This window comes from Argopecten irradians, chromosome 3, assembly GCF_041381155.1.
Source record: "Argopecten irradians isolate NY chromosome 3, Ai_NY, whole genome shotgun sequence".
In the NCBI taxonomy this organism is placed as follows: domain Eukaryota; kingdom Metazoa; phylum Mollusca; class Bivalvia; order Pectinida; family Pectinidae; genus Argopecten; species Argopecten irradians.
This window is the reverse complement of record NC_091136.1, coordinates 58,299,299-58,325,267: the sequence shown is the minus strand read 5'-3', so window position 1 is coordinate 58,325,267 and position 25,969 is coordinate 58,299,299. Positions and strand designations below refer to the sequence as shown.

Genomic DNA, 25,969 nt, shown 5'->3' with positions numbered 1-25,969 from the left:
TACAAGACGTAATAATCATCAATATGAAAAATGGCGGTGAGTGAGCAATTCGTCGCACTGCAACCATTGATCACAGTAGACAATTGCGGCAGGTTATAATGTTAAAAACTGTTATTAGAAAGGTTTAATTAATTAGCGCAATTTTAATGCACCCCTGGACCAAATTGTCCCTTTATAAGACTTGTCTGCTCAGACATATCAATATGACAAACATCAGTTCCTTACTGTATCCAATAATTTTTCAAATGTTACTTAAAGTGTGAAAGCCAGTTTTGTGACATCTGCGATCACCAAGAACGTGGTAAAGCCAGTTATGTGACATCTTCGATCACCATGGACGTGGTAAAGCCAGTTATGTGACATCTTCGATCACCATGGACGTGGTAGGACAACTCTGTGTTGGGATTGCTCAGATGAAATATGGATAGTTAATGACAGCGTTTGGATATTGAAGCCCGATAAACGACTACTAAACTCCTGTGTACGGCTTTCAATATGATGGCCACGAAGGGTTTCCGATAAAGCCAGTAGACTGTGGAGTGATATATAGGAGTGGGCTTGCTGTGGAACTGACCTCACAAGGCTTCTATCGTACATAGTGGTGCGCCTCCAGCTCTGTCGCCAGTATTCTATATTCCGCTCCAGGAGACATAAAACTTCTACGTCGACAAAAAATGCTATAGAAAATGTCATGGAAGGAGAGCGGTAGAGTTGGATGGCATTTCTATATAATTGTCTTTTAACGCCACTATTATTACAAAAATCGACATTTTGTGGCTCATTGTTAAGAAGGTGAGGCTGCATAACTACAGAAAAACGAGTTTTAACACCTTATTTATAACTTGTATTGTAGTGGACATAAATTCCTGCATTTATTTCGAGTCGATATTGGCGTAATAATAATAATTTATCCTCAGTTGATTCTATGAAAATGACACTTCTCCCAGTTAAGATGTAATTTTGGTAAGCGAACACTAAATCTCAGTTCCAAGTCTTTTAAAAGCATACATGAAACACTAACTCTAGGAACAACTAAGGTTAATTCAATGCTACAAGCTAGTAATGGTACACTAACTCTCAGTTCTGATGCTCTACAAGCGTTTTTAACTGATTAGCTTAGACGATTTCACAGTGATAATCGATTCACCAAATACGATTTACTATAGAAATTACTAAAAGGTTAAAGGGTCAGTAATGCTGATCGTAGTGTAAAGGTTTTTTTCATGTTAGAGGGTTAGTAATGCTGATCGTAGTGTAAAGTTTCATTTTATGTTAAAGGGTCAGTAATGCTAATCGTAGTGTAAAGTTGTATTTTATGTTAGAGGGTAAGTAATGCTGATCCTAGTGTAAGGTTGTACTTAATGTTAGAGGGTCAGTAATGCTGATCGTAGTGTAAAGTTTTATTTTATGTTAAAAGGTAAGTAATGCTGCTCGTAGTGTAAAGTTTTATTTTATGTTAAAGGGTCAGTAATGATGATCCTAGTGTAAAGTTTTGTTTTATGTTAGAGGGTCAGAAATGCTGATCGTAGTGTAAAGTTTTATTTTATGTTAAATGGTCAGTAATGCTGATCGTAGTGTAAAGTTTTATTTTTTGTTAGAGGGTCAGTAATGCTGATCATAGTGTAAAGTTTTATTTTATGTTAAAGGATCAGTTATGCTGATCCTAGTGTAAAATTTCATGTTACCAGTGAAGACTTAATTGGAAACGGTTATTTCCTTTAGATTTTTGTTCATCTTTTATCGTCGCACATCTGAATTTCTGCTACACTGTAAATGATAATCTAACGGTGGTCAGCATGCGATTTAACTAGTTTGATCTGCATTTTTACAATATTAGAATTTATCAATGATATCCGTTAACAGACACTCCGCGACTGAAAAGCGACGCATCACAAATGTTCAATGGCGAAGAATCGATTGGTATTGCACATGCGTATAAATCACCCCTTTGGGACGGTTCAACAGAACTAAGTTGATCAAAAGTGTGTATGTATCCGTCTAATATGTTTTGTAGTTTGTAAATTTTGACAAAATATGCAAAGGAATGTACGTTTCAAGAAATAGGTGACCAGGTTCGGAATATATTTATGTCACCAAATTGTGTTTTCAAGTGTTTACAGCAGTGCTATCAGAGTCTGTTTGAGCGGAATTTGACTTTTCAAAAGCATACACATCGAAACCTTTCTGATCATATCTTAAGACATCATTACAACGGGGAACTAAAGATGTTTCATAAGTACGAACTTCCGTATCTTGTAACTATTTCTGTTAACTCTGAAGTCTACCACTGACCGTCTGGACGTGTATTCTAAGGACTCTTCATAGGATAAAGTGAGGCATGGCCGGCTCCTGATTTCCCAAGATATTCCCAGTAACTCCGAGGACTATAGGAACGGACGAACGTTCCCTTTAAAGGTGTCACATTAGATAAGGCGTTATACCATTACGGACTTGTCAGAAACGTAATTGGACATTGAGCAAGGGTAATCAATATTATCGGCAGGAAGCCGACCTGGGCAACTGCATCCTGTGTCATCACAATAGCGCCTAATCGCGGAGAGGATTATCGCTACATTCATTGATCTCTCCGATACACGCCACCGCAGAATCAACAAGAAAGGCTTATGCAAACGTATTCCATCTCAATCCCATCTGTAGCCATGGCGCAATATAGGATTGATATCGGACGAAACAGTAAATGACATTTAATCCGTCTACAATATGATACAGGTAGTGCTGGACATGGGGAACTTTCCTCGATGATACACGGGCGGATTAAGTTTGAAATGAGTTTGATCGGTTGACAAGGGGACAAATGTCAGATTTGCGATACTATCTGTTTATTGTAAAATAGTAAAGGATAATGCTATTTGATTGTTCAAGAATTTAGATACTGAACAAATGGGTTTTTTTTCTTCACACGTAATAAATCTATGAAATGATTGCCATAATCAAGAGGTTTTATGTCAAGATCTTATCGAATAAAAAACATGAATATTTAAAAAAGAACATACATATTAAATTCTATCAAAGATGTGAATAATCTGTGGTAACAGAAAAGCCATACGTACTTTGCCTCCAAGGCCAGAGCGAAGACACCAGCAGCTTCCGGTGCGGCGGCGGACGTTCCTGAGTGAGTGGTGGTACAGTTGTTATAGAGGTCTGTGGTCGCCTACAAGTGTTAGATAACAGTAACAGTGACATCCAATATATATAAGCATAGACAATGGAGAAGGACTTTTTACTGTTCGTATCATTAAGCGTATTTTTTTTTAATTTCAAGTTTTTCAAGAGAAAGTCTTGATTTTTGAATTTAAACCTCATGATAGATTAATTAAACTGATCAAGATAACGTCGGAAAATCAATGTTTTTGTGGCACCAGTTACTGTTGTGGTCAACGAGTTGACAGTGGAGTGGAGTGGAGAGGAAGGAGAGTTTGTTACAGTACTTACAACGCCAGCGTCACGTAGCGTACTCTTGCCGTTACTGAATGTAGAGGCGAGAGTTGACGAACACGACTCATCGTAACCAGCTGTCTGTCCATCATTAGTAGCAGAGTTAATAGAAATAGTCCACATACTCGCCGCATAACCGTCACAGTTACAGTCGTCATCCGCGCCGCCGTCACCAGACGCCCATACGTAAATATTACCGAGACCTCGGCGTCCCTGGAATAACAAGATGGTAGAAGATGTTAAAGGCAAAGACTGATTATATGGCTATTCATTCAGGAATGGGATATTGCTTAATGCAAAATTGCTTTTATAAAATGTTAGCAACAAATGGCTGGCTTTTGGGTGTAGTGAAATCCTTTACATAGAAACCCCGAAATGAAAATTGATCCTTTATAAAAACCATATATCTAAAATCTCTAAGCTTTCTAATGCTGGTATAACTTAGTGTTAACCATAATCTTATGAGAAGATTGTACTCTCAGTAGACATTCCAAACACTACTGTATTCCAGTGTGAGTACCTAAACGTCTATATATACTATTGAAATGATCTAACCACCGTGGTGTTAAACACAGCTACACTAGAAAGTACTGCTATCGTTACCTCATTGACGCCATGGACAATGGCCCTCATGGTCATATTGCGTGGCCCATCTACGGTCTTGCCGTCATCTGTTGGTCCCCATGAGGCGCTGTAGATGTCGATGTCGTTGGGCATATGTCCCATGGCATTTGCTTCGATTAGATCTGTCATAAAAGGCTGGTCAAGCATCCGTAGGCCTGTCACACGGATAACATTATTTCATTAGTTAAGCGAAATTTGTCTAAAGAGAAGATTGGTGTATTTGTCTATGGAGAAGATTGGTGTATTTGTCTATGGAGAAGTTGGTGTATTTGTCTATGGAGAAGTTGGTGTATTTGTCTATGGAGAACATTGGTGTATTTGAAGATATTTCAGGATTGCTAAGACACAATATATAATTGTCTCGAGTATTTGTATACTACCTAGTTTTTATGCTAACAGCAGAAAGAGTAATGTATTAGTATATTGCCATACTGGAATTCTTAATTAAAAGTCCTTACCCAAATAATGTCAATGATTTGAGTCATAACGATTCGAAAAGATGGGGGCGTTGTAACCTTGATTTCTAATTTGTTAGAAGCTTCATATTAGTGTTCATAAAAGTCCTCTCTTTTGATAACGCGATAGATAATTATAAGCGAACTCAAAATTTACATTGATTCTTAACAATATCCCTAGTTATACTGAAAATAGACAGTAGAGTTAGTTGGAAGAAGCTGTACATACCTGCTACCTTGGAGTCGTACGCCACACCGACACCACAGACTTTGTTATCCCTGGCAGCTGACACCTCTCCAGCACATCGGGTCCCGTGACTGGACACAAAAACATAGGAGCAGAAAAGTAGGAAACTCAGTTGTGTTAAAATGTAATTGTGATGATTGTATTTTTGTTTATTATTTTCAAATCAGTATGTCGTTATTGAAATGTCATTTGATTTAATTCTTTTTTTATTTAAGCATTGAAGTCACTATTTTTTAATTTCATCGGGGTATGAAAGAAATTTTTTTTTGCAAACTGTGTGAATCCGCGTAGCGGATTCTCACAAAAGTTTGCAAACACAATTTATTTCATAACCCGATGAAATTAAAAAATAGTGACTTCAATGCTTATAATTAATTTTCCAGGCTAGTTATAAAATGAAATACGTTTACACGTACGATTCTATATATTTTTTCCAGGGGATTATTTTTTCCAAAACAATACGCAACGTCAATGTTTCTATTGTGACGTCACGATAACGTCGGGATTTCCGCGCAATTCTCGGATTTTTTTTTCATCGTGGAATGAAAAAAATGAATAGGCCAATCAGAAAGCCAGTAACAAAGAGAAAATTAATTATTTAATATTGTTCGTGTTCGTTCGGTGAGTACGGCTTTCATATTAAAACTTCTGAAGCCAGGTATTGCTATTCTTACCCACCTGTTGAACCACGTGTCAGTGTATCGTGGGTATGGGTACGGATCGTTACTGCTGAAGTCATAGCTGGCCTCGGCGTTCTGAAGAAGATTCAAAATTACAGTGATTACCTTTAAAAGCAGGTCATGCAAACGCTTCTAATGAAGTTCTTTCAAAATGAATCAAGGTCGAAAACAGGAGCCACTGCGAAAAGGATTTCCAAGTGTTGGACTGAATATCATACAGACGTAAAAGAAAGTTTTCTTCCACTTTTGATATGTACGGTTTATTTGTTGATCGATTAATAAGTTATCAATATAACTATTGTATATCCGTGTGCTTCCTGTTTGATTGTTCACACAGTGTGGCCAGAGGTTTATTAGATTATCTGATGCCGCCCGCCATTATTGGGTGGTGCTATAGAGATCGCGTTAACATTGTGATGGTTTTGGTAGATACACTTTCATCAGTCTGTCACTAATTAAATTACTTACGTAATTGTGTTTTAGGTCCTCGTGCAGATAATCAATACCTGTAAAAACAGCAAAGGATTATAATTGTACAGGATAAAGCCTCGTTGTCATTAGAATGTTATTACTCCGGATACGGGCAGTATGATTAGAATCCTGCCCCAGTATGTAACACAGGCTAAATTTAAATAAAGCCTTCTATCAGGTACATCTCTATTATACTCGCATTCACTTAAGATAAGCAAGCAATAAGTTCTCGTGCTTTGGAAATGCTATTTGATTATCGAACCATTTACAAACGATTTTATATGCGACTGTTATGAAAACAATTTTCATGGGATGACCGAGTTAATCTTTAATTAGAAATCGTAACAATTGAAGCATGTTAAATATCTAGCGTGGCGTGTACTGCAAATTGCGAGTAGGTATGGAGATTTAAGAAAACCTCATTGGTAATGTTTCCTATCATTAGCTGACTTGATGGTACCGATAAGCGAGTACGATAAGCCAGACTCCAAATACACTACAAACCACACAATCACGTATATCAATACCGATTTCGCCCTTTTGATGCTTTTGCAATGCCGAAATGAAATTAAGCGACATTTGGCCTTAGTAACGAAATTGGATGTCGATTTGTCACAATTTGTCGGACACTTATCCATTTTGATTGATGTTCAATATGTCGGCCGTTAGCTGTTCTGGACATTGTTGTCGTTCATCAGATTAAAGACTGCCACCCTATACGTCAGAGTGATCGATCAATCTGGATCTACCGACTTCTAACCTCTCATACCAGTGCTTTCTCCTGTCATCTTACAGCCATTTAACAGAATAATGACTAAATAATGTTTTGGTCAATACACAAGGAATTATTCTATTACGGCCTAAAGAACAAGAAGACGTACTAGAAATCGTCTGAGAACAAATCTACGCGGATCTGAGGATGAATGTTTCGTAGATCACATTTATCGTACCGTCGCTTTATCAGCCTAGCTCCAACATCAGCATCATGCTTATAATTCATATATATTACAGTACTGCTTATACTTATTCATTCCGACATCAAGCTATGATATAGTCGCCTACTAGTCACAATGGCGTTGCTGAAGTCATTGATTAGCATGCGATGGAGACGTGTGTCATTGATTACTGATTGGGTACAAACATCGAAGAAACCCAATAGTGAATGCGAAACTGCCACAGCAAACAAAATGCTAGTTAAAATGGAATTATAGCAGACACGAGATTGATGAGATCCGGTAGAATACATTCACGATTTATATCTAAGATGAATGATACCTCCTGTTTATTAGAATTTAATTAATACTTCAAAAATCGATTGAAACAACACAATATCTGTGATGTATAGAGAAAAGTGATTGTTTTGTATTTACAATACCCTTGAGCTATTTGTAACCGTCTCTCACAGATGAATGGTCTAAAAGTTCTGACGTCATTACAGAATCGACCCAGCCACATCAATATTGCACGTCACCGCGACTCATGTATACGCCGTGCAGCGTAAATCAAGTGTGCCCTACATGTTAGTAATTTATATAAACAATAGCTGTGGCGTCAGTGATGGTTTTCTGCTTTGAAAATTTTCAATTGCAACAGAACCATTTAAATTTAAACGAAAAAAGCATTATTAACAAATCGAAAAAGATTGAAAACAACATACAGGACTGTAAACTCATTCCATTTCTATACAGAAACAGGAAATCGAATTCATTCAAGTCATGTTAAAAACCTTTAATAATATGGACTTTTTCATTTTCTTTTTGTAATTAAAGGGACAATTCATTCTACGATAACATTAAAATTTGTATATATATCGGAAAACCCCCAGTTCTAATGGAAATTAGATCAGTCGGTTTTACTGTGATATGTCAGAAAATCCCATGGTGGTGAAATGCGTGTGAAATGTTCAAACTCACTCGCTGTCCGCCATTACACATTGTGGACGAATATCTTGTATGCCGAACCCAGTCCCTTACTCGTAGAGTAATGCTACATTTGTCTAGAACTGCTCAAATCGCTCTGACAGAAGTGTGTTTACCTTATTAGGTGAACTGTTTTGCCTAAAAAATCATTATATCACCTCCACAGTGGTTATGTAGTTCATTTGTTTCACGTGCGTGACTTTGGCTCGGATATTGGTACAGCGTACATATTGTACCTGCTTAATCGTATTGATCAACGATTTGTAATTACAACGGTATCAATTAAATTACTAAACAATGACGTGGAATTTGTCAATATCTTATGTTATATGTTTCATAAGAAATGTAGAACAATACATTTATGCCATATTTTGCTTCTTGGTTATGTAAAAGATTTAGCCTGAGTGAATTGTCCCTTTAAGGAATTTCCAATATTGTATTTGTTAATCTTATATATATAAGTTACTCTGAATGTATAACACAGTCCAAACACGAATGGTGGGTGTTTCATTGCCTGGGAACTAATAACTTATCTCCGGTCATATTCTGCAAACTGCGCTTGCTTTCCCTGTCTAAAAACGTTTTATTTCCCTTTGGGTTTTTCTACGTCCTCATATCTTAACCAGATTGTGGGTAGAATAACTGAATAATCCCCTCCTGTGTAAGGAATTATGACAAACCAAATATAAGTGATGCAGGAAAGCGCTGTGTATAAATCGATAGCACAGAAATAGAGTAAATAGAGGGGGGCACCGCTGAAATGTATCAAAACTATCGACTACAACAAGACAGTAATACTTACCGTCATCCATAATAGCGGTGGTGATCTTCTTTCCTGTGTAGCCCATCGCCCAAGCTGCCTCCACATTCAAGTCCAAGCCTAAGATACCTCCAGATTGACCGGTGTTTTTCTGGTGAACAGTGAAGTATTTACAAGCAAATATTAAAACAAAAAATAATATATACAATAACAAGGATTAGAACAAACTTTTTAGTTATAGAAAAAGAGTAAAAAGAAATGTGTAAAAGGGGATAAACATATGAAAACGATAATATTTCGAAAAAATTGACCTAAAAAATTCAGAAGTGAAAATACTGCCACTCAGATCAATTAAATGAATACTCGATATTACCTATATGAGTTCCGAACACATTGTTACTGAGGTATTGAAAACAGTATCAGAGACTCGATATCGATTATTCGGAGATGATTTTCAGTTAGCGTGGGCGGTGTGTGGTGACTTGTATGACGGTGGGCGTTACAGACATGTTCAGGCCTGGTACTGGGGGAGGACATCAGGACTAGGTAATGAGCCTAAACCTTTAGTTTACATCTTAGTTTTAAAGTGAGAGAGACAATATAAAAACGAATTAAGGTAGAATCTAGTTAAGGTTAATGGTGTATCGACTGTAGTTTATATTCAAACAGATATCCGATATTAGTACATTCAGCAAACAAATCATTATAAATTGAAATTCAACCCGTAGACTTTGTAATTGCATACTCAGATCATTCATATTTAACAATTTCTGTATTTCCATGGATTTTATTCAGTTTTTAACTACAGTATGTCATTGCAAGTTCTTGTTTGGTTAATTTATTTCCAATAAATTTGATCATATTTTGATATTCTTTTCCTTGTCATTTCAATAAGAATCACGTTTATTACCGACCACCATTGATTTTCTGGAAGTGACCATGTTGGTTACTAGAGATACAACATTTCCCGGAAACTCCCCAATCACAATAAGCTGACCAAGCGGCGGATAACAATTCGTAGTTTAATTCATGTAGGGCTATTGTGTCGAAAACACCCAGATAAAACATTGTTGGGATTGAATCGCCATGGTTCTCCATCAGATCTACCGCAATCAATATAATGTGAATCGTTACTGACCACAAGTGTTTGGTCGTACGCTTTCTAGTTGTTAGACTGGCTAGATGTCGTCAGAGCCAATGGTGCTAGTAATCAATGTTATTTTGTATCAAGTAGTTTTATTTTGTATGGAGAATAAGTTAGGTAGTGAATAAAGTTGTTATATATATAAAAAAACTGTAATATATAAAGACTATAACATAGCGTGTTCAAAGCGATGATTTTTAATATACTAGTTAATGAGCTTATTTCGGGTCAAACCAAAGACACTCGGTCCTTTTATACGAAAGTTGAGACCCTTTATTTCTACCAAGACTATAATTAAGGGAACGCAATTTTCGATCTCGCAATTTCAGGAAGCGAATGTCACGATTGTCTAATTTTAGATCAAATACGTAGTTTCCACAAACTGTAGCCAAAACATATCACTATACGTTAAAAAGACTAATATATATAGCCCCCCCACCCAACTAACACAAACACACAAAACATGCCGACCATTCTAATGTACTTCTAAAGCATTCAATATACAGAATTCAACAATGACAAAGGAAAAAAGATGTCGAGAAGATAACACAATCATTGTCTACACTATGTAGGAATGTAAAGACTGGAAATTTGACTCGCTACGAGAATTAATTGTAAGTTTGAAGTTACCTACACTATGCAGAGTATGTATAGGCAGTGGATATAACTTTGAAGTTGCTTTCTTCGAAAACTGTTAACAATTGTGACTGGATTTATATAAAATGTGCTGTAGTTCAGGTTTCCTCTATATGTGACTGATTTATATAAAATGTACTGTAGTTCCGGTTTCCTCTATATGTGACTGGATTTATATAAAATGTGTTGTAGTTATATATGATAAAGAGATGTGTGGTATTTTCCAAAGTTGAGAGGTCGTCTTGGAAAGCAACTAATTTATTAATTTTTATGGCACATTTTGCAGCAAATAGATAATGAGCGGATGAAGGATAACTTTAATTTAATGAGGGTCAGAAATCTGTCCGTGGCCATGCGTTGTATTGAAGAGAAACCCATTCTTATAGTACTCAATTACTGGCTGTATCCTTCAATAACCCCGAGGTGTGTCCTTGTGTCCAATGGCACGGACAAGACCCACAGACTAAACACGTGTCGAGGTGTTGATTGTCTTGGGTAGTTATAATTGTAACAATTGTCTGGTACATGCGTCCATTCCCATTCAAAAGAAGGACGTGTCCATTTAGTAGCTCCTTATCGGGGATGGTCAATGCTGACCACTAACTGACAACGCAATCAGAATCGATCTGGAGAGGTTCGACCAATAAGTTCAATCTAGGTCATTCCCTCCGGTCAAGAATAACAAGTCGAACTAATCAACAGCTACATATATCATTGAAATGAGTCGGGCCAGTTCACAGACTGGAGGAAAGAACTTAACCAACTTATTTACCAGGCAATTGTAGCAGTAAATCAGGAAGTCAACACTATTGAGTTACTGTCGACTACCGAGCCATTGAAAATAACAACAAATCTTTAAGCCACTAGGACATTGAAAACACCGCAAGTCATTTACACCGTCAAGATTATTAAAACAAAAAATCTGGTCATTCAACTGTCGTGGAATTGAAAACATGAAAACAACACCGCATAGTGTCAACTACCAAAACAATGAAAATATTATCTGGATTTTTCAACTACCAAGGCATTGAAAACAGCAACTTGGGTTATTAAATTACCAAGGCATTGAAAACATTAACTCGGGTTATTCAATTACCAAGGCATTGAAAACATTAACTTGGGTTAATCAATTACCAAGGCATTGAAAACATTAACTTGGGTTATTCAACTACCAAACCATTGAAAACTGCAACTAGGGTTATTTAACTACCAAGGGATTGAAAACATTAACTTGGGTTATTCAATTACCAAGGCATTGGAAACTGCATCTAGGGTTATTCAATTACCAAGGCATTGAAAACTGCAACTAGGGTTATTCAGTTACCAAGGCATTGGAAATTGCAACTAGGGTTATTCAATTACCAAGGCACTGAAAACTGCAACTAGGGTTATTCAACTACCAAGGCATTGAAAAAAGCAACTGAGGTTATGCAACTACTAAGACAGTGAAAACAGCAACTAGGGTTATTCAACTACCAAGGCATTGAAAACAGCAACTGAGGTTATTCAACTACCAAGGTAATATTAAAACAGCAACTATGGTTATTTAACTACCAAGGCATTGAAAAATTTAACTCGGGTTATTCAATTACCAAGGCATTGAAAACATTAACTTGGGTTATTCAATTACCAAGGCATTGAAAACATTAACTTGGGTTATTCAACTACCAAACCATTGAAAACTGCAACTAGGGTTATTTAACTACCAATGCATTGAAAACATTAACTTGGGTTATTCAATTACCAAGGCATTGAAAACTGCATCTAGGGTTATTCAATTACCAAGGCATTGAAAACTGCAACTAGGGTTATTCAGTTACCAAGGCATTGAAAATTGCAACTAGGGTTATTCAATTACCAAGGCACTGAAAACTGCAACTAGGGTTATTCAACTACCAAGGCATTAAAAACAGCAACTGAGGTTATGCAACTACTAAGACAGTGAAAACAGCAACTAGGTTATTCAACTACCAAGGCATTGAAAACAGCAAATAGGGTTATTCAACTACCAAGGCATTCAAAACAGCAACTGGGGTTTTTCAACAACCAAGGCATTGAAAACAGCAACTGAGGTTATTCAACTACCAAGGTAATATTAAAACAGCAACTAGGGTTATTCAACTACCAAGGCATTGAAAACAGCAACTGAGGTTATTCAACTACCAAGGTAATATTAAAACAGCAACTAGGGTTATTAAACTACCAAGGCATTGATAACAGCAACTGGGGTTACTCAACTACCAGGGTAATATTAAAACAGCAACTATGGTTATTCAACTACTAAGGCATTGAAAACAGCAACTGGGGTTATTCAACTACGGAGACATTGACTCAACTGTCAAAAATTGAAAACAACAACAAAATCCAATCAAGAAGTACAGTCATTATTAGTTCCTATTAGTTTCATTGTTCTTAAATTGAATAAAGTCATTACAGTCAAAACGTGACTGGCTGATCGTCTGTTTTTAATTCAATTCTTTTATTACCTTGGTCCTTTTTTGTAACAGACATATATACATACCAAAATCTTACTTAAAAATAGAATGATCATGTAGGCACCTGATGTTCCATGAGCAATTTTCAAAATGTCAAAAGTGGAAAACACAGATTATGCTTTTCAATGGGAAATACGAGATTAATAAATTACGTTTATTATGAAACGATACTATAAATATATTTCCCAGTTGAACTTCATATAATAGTCTTCCCGAATGACATTAATCCTCGGTTTTGTTTGAAGCTATCGATGAGGTGAAGTAAAAATGTCCACGAAGTGAATCGGAAGTATCCCTGGATAGTTTCTACCGGTCGGTATCCATCAATTCATTAATCAGCATTGAGTCGGCGACATAAACCGGACCAACTATCAATTACTGTCAGCCTCGCAAATGTCATCAGCAGGACTGACATACAACCAGCAGAATATCCTCTCAGCTTATACGGGTTTTATATAATCAGTAAATCTAATATCTGCATGCATATATATATATATATATATAATGTGTGTTTTAACAAAATTCTGACGGTTAGAAGGAGACCAGGATCTGGATAGAATATCATAGACCTCGGTATATAGATGCATTACAGGTACATTACGTGTTCTGTTTACGTCAACACTCTCCCAAGGTTAAACAACATCTGAGTGACGCAGGGAACCTGTGTTACTGTGATTACCAGAGTGGAAGATGTCCTAATGCTTTTAGGAAGTCTGGTGTCGTCAACATTAAATTCTGATCCCGAATATCGATTTCACCGAAGGTCTTCGCAAAGCAGATTCGTCGGACTCTCGATGGCGACATCGTGATCTCAGATAGCATCAGAGGACTGATGTGGAATTCTTATCTCCTCATGGGCTGTCTGACTGGGTTTACACACAACTATAACTCTATATTTAGGTAGCCCTATAGCGTTAACACATACTGCAATGAGTATACACAAGAGACACATAAGAAATATAAATCCTTGGCATGTAGAATCCGGCCTTCTTCCATATATAGACTAGACATATTTACTACTCGTTTGATGGATTAACATTAAGTTCTATGATTTGTTGGGGAAAACTACTATTTTATCAGTTTGACTTTTTGAACGGTCTCTTATGTAGATGGTGCGTGTCTATTTTGGGAGACTGCTGTAAATTCGTGTTGTACTTTTGATCAACATTTGTTTTTGAAATATGCTCTTAAATAACTTAATCGACATTTTTTCCTAATCATACACACTAAAGAATGCATTATCACTTCACCAGTAAAAGGAGTGGAGTTCTCTTGTCAGTAAAAGTAATGATAGACTGTTTCTACTATCAGACTTACCAGGTACCATTCTTTAGCAAACAAAGGATCGTTGGGTGTATGAGCGGAGTCGCCGTTCTGTTGGGTTTCCTGTGCTGTGAGATCGTGATTGAGAAGAAAGTGTTCTATATCCGGGGCAGTCAATTTGATGTCAGAAACAGGCATACCTTTTAAGGGTTTAAAGCCTCGCTTGGCTCGTACATATCCCAGCTGCTGCACAGCCCTCTTCACCTACACACAAAATCAAATCCAAAATGTTAACACGAAAATTCAGAACAAGTTTGTCATTTTCTGAGCATTTTGCAGAACATTTTTAAATGGAAGAAATATTTGTGGCGATTAGTGCTGAATTAGCATAATAATCCGTGATGATATTAAATATCAAATACGTCACACCAAGATAATCCAGAGTTGATAATGTTGACTCTTAAGGAAATCCTATTGGGGTTGTACTCAGTAGTACTAATATTAGATTATTACACAATATATTTAGGGTGTGAATGACGAATGGGTTTTAGTTATACAACTAAATACTTTTCGAAAGACAACAGTGTAAATTTTGTAATGTACTATTAAAACAACTGAACCATATTTAGTTATTCTATTACTAAAATCTATGTTATCATTAACACTAGAGAGAAAAGGATGTGTTTCTTCAGCTCAACCTCCCACCATTTTGAAACACGTGTAAGGTGCATTTTGCTTGAAAACTTCCAAAATTCTTATGTTTTTACCTATTCATTATCAAAATTGATATTTTGAACACAAAGGTCAATCTGGATTTCCAAATGTATATTATTTTTATATCATTTTTACATAGGAATAAATACTGTCACAAACATTTTTACTTTGAGTTTCATGATTAACCAGCCAAACATTGGTCTGCACAAAATTCTATCCGTGGCTCAATCTTTTATAAACAGTGGCCATTCCAAAGGTTTGCTTTCATTTATTTGGTTGTTTCCTACAGTACTACATTATCATGAGTCCAGCAACGATCTGAAAAGCGCTGCCCGATGGTCAATGATGTCGAACTGAATAAACGCTACATACAGTATTTAGTGGTAGAGCAATGTTAAAGTGGTATATAGAGAGGGCTGCCCTTAGTACGAATTCCCTTATCTTGGCTGACTAATAACAAAAACATGCATACGGAGATATTAACTATACTTCTGCTACAATAAAATACTAGTGAAGGTCAGGATTATGGCCAAGTGCGCGCTCACTGGTTAATGCAATCAACGAAGTGCATTGCGCGAGATTCCGTCGCAATGTGAAAGGAGATGAAGCTTGGTACATTGTTTTAAATAAAAGCGTTTACAGTTTCATACGCTGTCATCCTGTTGGAAGAAACGGGAAACCCAGTTGTTCAAAAAGTTTAACAACAATTTTCAAATCAAGATCAAATAAGTTTTCAATTTCTGAAGTACTCCGTTCTTTACTCAACCTTGGGCAGTTGGGAAATGAAACTTTCACTAATCATGTGCTTCAGCTCACCATCAGCTCATTACCGTTTGATCAGCCGGGCTCTGGCGTTTATATTAAAGTACAAGTTTACTTTTAACCTCCATTTCACAAATGACGGTATGTAAATGGATGTTTATAGATAAAAATTCAACGCTGTTAAACAGATACCAGCGATTCCAAAAAGTTTGTACCATTTTTCTTAATGTAGAAATTTTCAGACGCGATATTGAGAAGGATTGTCTTCATTTATAAAAATTTCAGCCAACCGCATTGACAAAATGGGTTTTCCTGGTCTATCTTTGTGCTTGAATACCGTTACCTGGATAGAAGTGTTAAATGGTCGTAAACGATGACAATATAGGATGTTGATACGGTGAAGATGTTGAAGGTGATTTAGTGAGAGCATGAGAAAGAACATGGATAGAGAAGACGGATAGAGAATAAGGCATCGTAGCGTTCTAATACGTGTAAACATTGTGTAAAATACAAAAAAAAAATAAAGTCTTTCAAAACATGTTTCATTAGATAGACATCAATCATAGTTTCTCAAACTGGGTTAGTGTATCAGGGACGTATTGCATCTACTTTTGTGTCAACAAACCAATATTTAATACATCCCTGATTCAATTATAATGAAGTTTTCTAGTTTTGCAGTTTAAATTGCCATGGTAACCATCCAAAATATGCGTAGTTAAGCGAATTGAATTCGAAGATTTTGTCATTTTCATGTTTGTAATGGTTATATCAACTACAATGATACACATGCTTTAAGTGAAATTGTTGTTTGAAAGTTATTATTTATGTAAGTGTCTATTAACTTTTTCACATATTGGGTTGTTTTCACATATTGGGTTGTTTTCACATATTGGGTTGTTTTCACATATTGGGTTGTTTTCACATATTGGGTTGTTTTCACATATTGGCAGGTTATGGCATAAATATAAATATAACTGATTGCGGATTGTAAAAGGCTGAAGCTGGGAGGTTGGATACAAGATCCGGCAGTAGAAGACCATTCATATATTGGCTGCTTTCTTATAAGACACAGCAATTATTAACTCGAGTTCTTTAACGTTAATTTTGTAACATGTTTGCATTATATATTTCCTTCAACGTTCTAAGGAGTGTCATTTTAAATGTTGAAGTATGTCACTTCCTTGTGACAAATCTGACTGCTCTTCAGTCTGAATGTTAGATACATGTACGTGGCAGTCAGACTATACTCAATGGCATGCTTTTTACAGATGAATTTTAGGATTTCAATAAAAAATGTCCAGAATTAAATAAGCTTCTCTACATATGCCAGGGATATTTACATGTAATACAAGTAACATCGAAAGACATTCAATATTTATTTTAGCACAGAAACATAGTTTTAGAGGATGTTACTTAAGGCTGCAGTAAAACCCTGGGTTATTTATAAAACTGACGAGATAAGATCATGTATCACAAACCAACTATTACAGTACTACAGAAGCCGTCCACAGCGACTTACCATGGGATGAGATTTTAGTAGTCGAGTATGTAGAACGCTTCGTCTCATTCGGATATTTGGCACTGCATTATGTATAAAATGGAACTCCCTGGGCGACCCAAGCATCTGAAACAAGAAAGATATATACAATACAATCTGGTGACTTGTTCATCCACGGCACACTATGGACACTGGTTAAACGTGTCTAATTACGGACACAATTATCTGCTACCACAGTGTTTCGCCGCCCTAGTGCTGGTACTGTATGGGAGTGTTTGTGGCTCGGCTGACGCCGTCAGAGCCACAGAAGACTGCCCCTTGTGTAATACTAAACAGAAGCATTGCTAGAAATACTTTATCAACTTTATTTAAGCCCACTACCTTTTCGGAGCAAAATATAAAGGTTTCTCAAAAAGCATGTATAACATCAGAAAATATATACTACGGTGGCTGATTTCTGCCATTTCGTCTTTTCGTCGTTTCGCCCCGAAAAGCAAAAAAATTAACCATTTCTGTATTTCGTGTTTTAGAGGCAAAAAGACGAAAAGACAAAAAATAAAAACACGAAATGACGAAAATAAGCACGCTAATTAGCGATTTTCAATTCTCGTCTTTTCGCCTTCAAAAATCTCGTCTTTTCGAAAATTTACAAAACTTAAATTTCGCCTTTTTGTCTTATCGCCCCGAAACATTAATATACCCTAAATTTCGTCTTTTCGCCCTTTTACACATGCAACTTACCACCACAAGCACCATCACTGCGTATGTCAAAATAGATCACGCAATGCACGCATGTCAACCGGAAGACGAAAACACGAAAATTAAGGTTTGCTAATTTTCGTCTTTCCGGGGCGAAAAGGTTTGTTAATTTTCGTCTTTTCGCCCGAAAAGACGAAAATCCGAACAGGCACAAATCTGCCACCGTACACCAAATATACGCAAGATTTCCCGCGTAATATTTAAAAAAACCCAGTGGAGTCATTTCGCTGTTTTGCCGTCTGGGGCAGTAATAGACAACTACCGCGCGATATTTAAGACAACGGCGTTATGAACATTTAGATTTTATTTAGTTAATTTGTTCAGAAGGTGATGTTAAATATAGTATATACGGTGTGTTAATAAGTTTTGCGATCTTGTTTTACATTTCCATTCTAAAAATAACAAGCCGTTTGGGAAAGGTAGTGGGCCTTTAAGCTAAAAATACAAGCGTCTTTTATTTTGAAGCAAAATCAGATTACCGTTAAGTTATGTTATGAAGAAGCTAGCAAAATTGATCCACCACTATTTCTATGAATATTGTCCATCTTTGACAACAGTGCTCAATAATGGCTCTTCGGAAAAAATGAAAATGTCTGGTTTTTATGATGTGTGTTAGGAATCGTTGTAAAACACGTCAAGTGCCTTCTTGACCAACTGTGGAGACTTTTGGAATAGTAATTCATTATAAATGTTTTATTTGTCATCAGTTATTGAATAGTACATGCCTTGTGTAAGTATCGGTTTGATATCGAGGCTTTTTATACTCGTCACATCACCATATATGGATTTATCATTATTCAAATAGCATTTTCTTTTTCGAAGAAGCTAAACAAACGGGTTCCATAATAACTGATTACAACAGAGAACTTGGCAGTACATACAGGAAGACATTCTTGGCAGTACATACAGGAAGACATGGCTAGGATTAGGGCGAGCATTCTACGTAGTTTGCCCAGTAATCGACACCTTGGACAAAGAGATCCGTCACCATAGTGACGTCCAACTGACCATATGACCAGCAACATACGTGTATAAATATGTGTTTCATAAAACTCGACAGGCATCGGAATCGCGTGAAAAAATTTATAGTGGTTCTGAATAAACTAAATATCTGGTAAATAAACATTCCAGGACTCTGTAATAAAAAAAAAACATCTGGTCAATGCGTGTAGCATGCAAATTTTCCCAGTCGTCCAATGTAACATACATGTACGTGTAAGTCAATAGTAACATACCTGTACGTGTAAGTCAATATTGTATTGACTTTTGCTTACCCACGCCGTGGTACTACCGGGGTACTGTATAGTAAAGAGGCATGACACGGACACTCCAAGCCGCGAGGTGACATCACGTAACATAGAGCTAACGCGGGAAGTAATCTCGATAGTGGGTAGATAGTAAATAATTCAGCAGGGAATGGTCACTGAAATTTATATTATTAAATAAATCTATTACAAATATTGATTGTACCGCGGATCATTGCTAAACGCTCCAGATGTCAGTGCCGGTAAGCCTAAGAGTTCGTCACAGGGATCGTGAATTTTATTTGTTATGACAAAAAACATGAATTATAACTCCAAAAATTATAAACAAAAAGGCAATAACTCCAAAAAATCATCGTAATAATCCTACATTGTTTTTGCCTCGCTATCAAAAATTCCTCTTTAATCTTCTTGATTTTTGGTCTATTAACCTCGAAATCAACATACTTTAAATCTTGTTGAATCGAAAGAGTCATCATTCTATTAATTTCGTATTTTCGGAGCTATTTTAGCTATCCTGAGACAGATCGAGCTACTGTTCCATTTAGCGATTTGGGTATAAACATAACCCATTCCTTTTCACTTTCTAGTTTTAATGTAGCTAATGTTTTATCCATCTGTTTAAAGATCATCACACTAATTTTAAACTTGATCGTGCATTCTTGTGGGCAGCTTTTCGTCGAATGTGCACAAACATCCTTAATTTTCTCATCGTTCCATGAAACGGTGCCTATGTGAAATCGAGCTTTTGTTTAAGTCACAAGAACGTGAGATATCATGAAAACCCGTCTTTTCCGTGTACAGTGAAACCTGCCCTTTGTATTTAAGTGTACAATGTATGTGTGAGTTGTTATTAATGAATATTTCAGTATATTCTCTTTTATATATTTATCATAAATGATTCATATAAGGTTACGTGATTCTAGTTAAAATTGATATTGAATGGGTGTGGACAACTCCGGATAAATTTTCACCGTCAATATTTTGAATAATTTCCGATATATTCTATAGTATGATGGTTTTCCATTAATAGGGAGTGTAAAACATTGTATAAATAAATAAGTGTTCTCAGGATATCAAACATCTAAAACACAGCATAAGGACCGACCGGAACGGCTGCCTTATCATCAATCAACGTATACTTTATATGTCAATATCGTCCGAAGTGTGAGGCGAAGTATATTTATATAGTGATAGTTTAATTATATTTGTGGTATGGATATATAATAAATAAGTTATAAAAAAATCCATTAATTCTTATTTATTTCATTCAGTATTCATGCTATCCCTCATTGCAAAATCCATATTTTATTTTTCCAAAACAAATAACTATAAGCAGGATTGACTTTACCATATCCATTTACGGTTGTTATGTATCTTAATAACTTTTTTAAAAGTGTTTTGACTCGACAAGTAAGTCTTTTACACAAGCTCTATCTGAGATGATAGTCCATGAATTGTTACATATGGCCCCGGTAAAGTTTATCACGGGGAAGTCTAAACTGTTGATCACACCAACTACCTATATACAGTTCTAAATATGGTCAATGGCGCTAAGTGTGACCACGTGAGCGCGTGGCCAGGTGTTGACAGGTTCAGTGCAATGACCACGTCATTAGCATCAAATCAAATTTCCATATCCGGATGAAACAGTTAAGTAATACTGGTCCAGGACTGAAAAACATGTAGTCTACATTATCGAAGATTTCTTTTTCTTATTTTGTTAAAGGTATCAATGTGACTTGATTCTTTGTTCATTCAAATAGTCGTTCCATGCCAAAAGGCCTGTTCCCTGATTGATCGAAATATCGATCTATCGATTTATTTGATTGGGTGTCAAGCTTTCGGGAAATGGAATACGAGAAATGTATTATTATATATAATACCTCAAAGGAGTGTCCCTTATTTTTATGACACACGTACAATATTAAGGTGTGGATGCTGTCATTACATGGGCGGTGAGATGGGGAGACTCAATATGGATTTCAAACATTGTTCTCCGTGATATGGACGTAATAAAACGAACAGAATATTAAATACAAATGTAGTGACTTTATGTGAATCATGGCCATTTTAATTATTTAATGAAACATCTCTTTAGTTAAAGTTCTCTACACCTATATTGCAATTTTGGGTATATATTCTGCGAGACTGTATTTGTTATTAGAATTGTCATCGGAACTCATGCCTTTAACACCTTCATTTCACATTTCTTTAATTATCAAAAAAGTTAATATAAAAAACAATTTCTAAAAGAAACCCAACGGACATATTTTCAGTGGAAGCCATTGTGGGTTGACAGGAGTCGCCGGGACCTTAGATCTATCAAAGACAGGACTCACCGGTGCTACGAAAGTGAATCCGGTCCTTTTAGCCACCTCCATCGCAGCTTCCGGTCCCACATCGTCCCGGAGTTCCACAAGCCAGTGGTTTGTACTCACATCCTTGCTACATGTTGGAGAGAGCAAACACGCGAACAGGCCTACTGAAAACAACAATATCCTACCAAACCATGATCCTAGATTTGGCATCTCAAGCTGGGCCTGCTCTGTAATTCCTAATCTGCACCAATAAACCGTTTGTTACGTCTTATTCCTTTGTTACCCTACACTGTTCTAAAGTCTCTTAAATCTACCAAAATATCACCTCACAGAATGTCAACCTTCTCTCGATCACTACTATTTCTCTAATGATGTCCTCATTATGGAATAGTTATGGTGGATGGTATCACGTGGTCACATGTACGTCATGTCCTCGCGAGCCAATGTGTGCCCGAAGTGGGTTTTCCTTTGTAGCTACTGTTGCGTACAGAACTCATTGAATAATGTAGCTTCTCGGATCAGTAGCCCTCCTTCCTGTTTCCATGGTGTAGCGAGATGACGGTATTGATTCTTGTGCGTACATGGTGTGTATCGATCCCGCTTCTCTCCCGGCACGGCATTCTCCATTGTGCTGGCACGGTTGACATGTAAATGCAATACAATACTTAAAGAACTATTGATACGGTGAAATCACATCAATTCACGGAGAAAAATCCATTTTAAATCAAAGTGTTAAGCTTTACCACTAACGAATATGGCGTTAATTCAGTTAGCACAAGAGGAATGAAAGCGATGGACGACAATCCGTATATCTCAGCAATTATAAATATCACAAAGGCATTGGTCCTGCTTTTTTATATTCAAATTTATATGAATATCTAATTAACCGGTTATACTTGGCCAGCCAATATAAACTTGTTTATGAGCTCGTGACATGGTACGGTTATACGCATTGGTCAAACACATTAACTTCTTTGAACTTCAATGAAAAGGGTGCAAAATCATTGCTTCTGGAGGTTATCAAAATTGAGTATTGAATGACTTTTTTAGAATTTAAAAATAATAAATGTTTTCTACCATGATATGTACTATAGCGGGAAGATTTCGGGAATAACCTTCCGTTGTTATGTAACAACACAAACATGATCAGATGTCGTACTTTGAGCACGTTGACCGAACTCAACCGGTGTTTCACGTGGATTTATTTACACTGCTTCGTTATATCTTCTTTTTTAATTGAGTCTGTTGCCCTGGTAAAAACTGCACTCTATCCCTCAGTAAGCCTCGGGATTCCCCACATTGTATGACCTCATCCACTCATCACCAGGGGGTAAAAACTGCAGTCTATCCCTCAGTAAGCCTCGGGATTCCCCACATTGTATGACCTCTTCCACTCAACACCAGGGGGTAAAAACTGCAGTCTATACCTCAGTAAGCCTCGGGATTCCTCACATTGTATGACCTCTTCCACTCAACACCAGGGGGTAAAAACTGCACTCTATCCCTCAGTAAGCCTCGGGATTCCCCACATTGTATGACCTCTTCCACTCAACACCAGGGGGTAAAAACTGCAGTTTATACCTCAGTAAGCCTCGGGATTCCCCACATTGTATGACCTCTTCCACTCAACACCAGGGGGTAAAAACTGCCATCTATACCTCAGTAAGCCTCGGGATTCCTCACATTGTATGACCTCTTCCACTCAACACCAGGGGGTAAAAACTGCACTCTATCCCTCAGTAAGCCTCGGGATTCCCCACATTGTATGACCTCTTCCACTCAACACCAGGGGGTAAAAACTGCAGTTTATACCTCAGTAAGCCTCGGGATTCCCCACATTGTATGACCTCTTCCACTCAACACCAGGGGGCAAAAACTGCAGTCTATCCCTCAGTAGGCCTCGGGATTCCCCACATGGTATGACCTCTTCGGTTTCCTTCCTACCTAGCGTAGTCTCACATCCATTGATTTCATCAGTTTAGACAGCAAATGCAACAGGACATACAGACATCCATCCCCAGTGATTGACTACATTAAGTTTGTTGATAATCGTGCTATTGAACATTACATAAGTTTATATAATTCAGTGAAAGTGTTAAAAACTTTCAGTAGTCGTCAATCGTGTTTCTATAAATGTTGTTCGAACACGAAATGACTAAAACACATTTTATTTTATATTTGTTTGTAAAATCGTTTTGACTTCGTTTGTTTACTTCAGAGAGTACTAATGGAACGTTATGGATCATGATATCCAAAGCAAAATCAGCTGGTCCAGGAGTTTGTTATCATACTACGCCATAAAGGGCCTGCTCCTCAGTCGACAGGGGCCGCGGTGGCCGAGTGGTTAAGATGTACCGACATATAACCACATGCCCTCCACCTCTTGGTACTGACCGCTGGTCGGTGGTTTTTCTCCGGGTACTCCGGCTTTCCTCCACCAACAAACCTGACACGTCCTTAAATGACCCTGGCTGTTAATAGGACGTTAAACTAATCAAATCAAACCTCAGTCGACAACCTGGAAATTTGGAACCGCATTGGTGTTCATATAGCATTGTAAAGCAATCCTGACTGACTGATTGAAACATGACAGATATTGTGAAGACACTGTATTTTGGCGAGAGTTTAGACAGACAGTAACAATCCTTCGGCAAGTCATTGTTGACATGGAGTCTGGTGAGGGTTTAAGAAAAACAAAAGTAACGCCCTTTTTGTAATTCTGTCCGAGTCAAGTTGCATTTTAAGTCATTGATCTTGATGCAGTCATTGATGCAGCATTCCTAAAAGTAGCATATTTAAGTAAAAAGTTGTAAACTATGTTGAAAATAATTCCATCCTTTAGACAGCGCTTCACTTAGAAGTAGTTCAGTCGAATCAGCGCACGCGCTTAAATTCTAAATTACAGCTGTTGCGTTCTTGCAGGATATAAGATATTATTTGTATTTCCTTTCGCCAATGTGAGGCTTTTATAAGAGGACTTATAAGTTTAATACTAGGACTCATTAGAAGAGATAGAGTAACGGAATACGGACTCCTGGCTTCAGACTAGTCTTTCCAGAATTCATAAATTCCAAGGACAATTATCATACTGTATGTCACAGAAGTCGCTTCGGTATGGTACCTATATCAGCAGAAATCAGAATAAAGTTCGAGGTCAGAATCAACAACAGTAGCTCATTTTGATTGCCATGTGACGGAGATCTATTCTATCCCTTGTATTCCTTTGATTGCCATGTGGCGTAGATCTATTATATCCCTTGTATTCCTTTGATTGCCATGTGGCGGAGATCTATTCTATCCCTTGTATCCCTTGATTGCCATGTGGCGGAGATCTTTTCTATCCTTTGTATTCCTTGATTAACATGTGGCGGAGATCTATTCCATCCCTTGTATCCCTTGATTGCCATGTGACGGAGATCTTTTCTATCCCTTGTATTCCTTGATTGCCATGTGGCGGAGATCTATTCTATCCTTTGATTCCATGTGGCGGAGATCTATTACTATCCTTATCCCTGTATCTGATTAACATGTGGCGGAGATCTATTCCATCCCTTGTATCCCTTGATTGCCATGTGACGGAGATCTTTTCTATCCCTGGTATCCCTTGATTGCCATGTGCGAGATCTATTCTTCCTGTTTCTTGGCGGAGATCTATTCTCCCTTGTATCCCTTGATTGCCATGTGCGGAGATCTTTTCTATCCCTGGTATCCCTTGATTGCCATATGGCGAGATCTATTCTATCCTTATTCCCTTGATTGCCTGTGACGGAGATCTATATTCATATCCCTTGTATCCCTTGATTGCCATGTGACGGAGATCTTTTCTATCCCTGGTATTCCTTGATTAACATGTGGCGGAGATCTATTCCATCCCTTGTATCCCTTGATTGCCATGTGACGGAGATCTTTTCTATCCCTGGTATCCCTTGATTGCCATATGGCGTAGATCTATTCTATCCCTTATATCCCTTGATTGCCATGTGACGGAGATCTATTCTATCCCTTATATCCCTTGATTGCCATGTGACGGAGATCTTTTCTATCCCTTATATCCCTTGATTGCCATGTGACGGAGATCTATTCTATCCCTGGTATTCCTTGATTTGTTGTATTCTCCATAAGTCCATGTCGGTAATTAGAAACCAATTTTAATTATACTGGTAATATAATTTAGAATACACATCTGCACCTAATTCACAAAAATTGTCAATCTAGAAATTGGTCAAGTTTTGTAGTTGTAATGGTGATACTCATCTGATAATCATCAGATGTCTGGTATTTAGATGCCTTTCAAAAGTTCACGATTGTACTTATTTTGAACTATTTTAAGATTGGAATTTAGTCGCCTCCGAGTGGTTTGTTATCTGTCGAACATTTGAGAGTTTTCCACCCAGATTTAGTTGATTCCTAAATTTTGCTTCCCAGGCTTTGGTGTTATATTGTTACTATTTTGGGATAATTCTAGTTTGGGCTTTAGTTACCTCTAATTCTAGTTTGGGCTTT

The 25,969-nt window shown here is 37.1% G+C and overlaps 1 protein-coding gene across 1 annotated transcript in view; it reads right to left on the bottom strand.

The window, feature by feature from the left end:
- Positions 1-22,184, bottom strand: part of LOC138319214 (neuroendocrine convertase 2-like) — a 31,181-nt gene extending 8,997 nt beyond the window's left edge. Inside the window, exons 1-10 of the mRNA XM_069262198.1 lie at positions 21,488-22,184; positions 17,146-17,250; positions 14,205-14,414; positions 8,655-8,763; positions 5,931-5,968; positions 5,461-5,537; positions 4,765-4,853; positions 4,060-4,235; positions 3,454-3,669; positions 3,072-3,172 (exon numbers count right to left, since the gene is read on the bottom strand). Of these exons, the coding sequence (XP_069118299.1) occupies positions 3,072-3,172; positions 3,454-3,669; positions 4,060-4,235; positions 4,765-4,853; positions 5,461-5,537; positions 5,931-5,968; positions 8,655-8,763; positions 14,205-14,414; positions 17,146-17,250; positions 21,488-21,676 (1,310 nt within the window). The 5' untranslated portion in view covers positions 21,677-22,184. The remainder of the gene's footprint in view (positions 1-3,071; positions 3,173-3,453; positions 3,670-4,059; positions 4,236-4,764; positions 4,854-5,460; positions 5,538-5,930; positions 5,969-8,654; positions 8,764-14,204; positions 14,415-17,145; positions 17,251-21,487) is intronic.
- Positions 22,185-25,969: the final 3,785 nt, after the last annotated feature.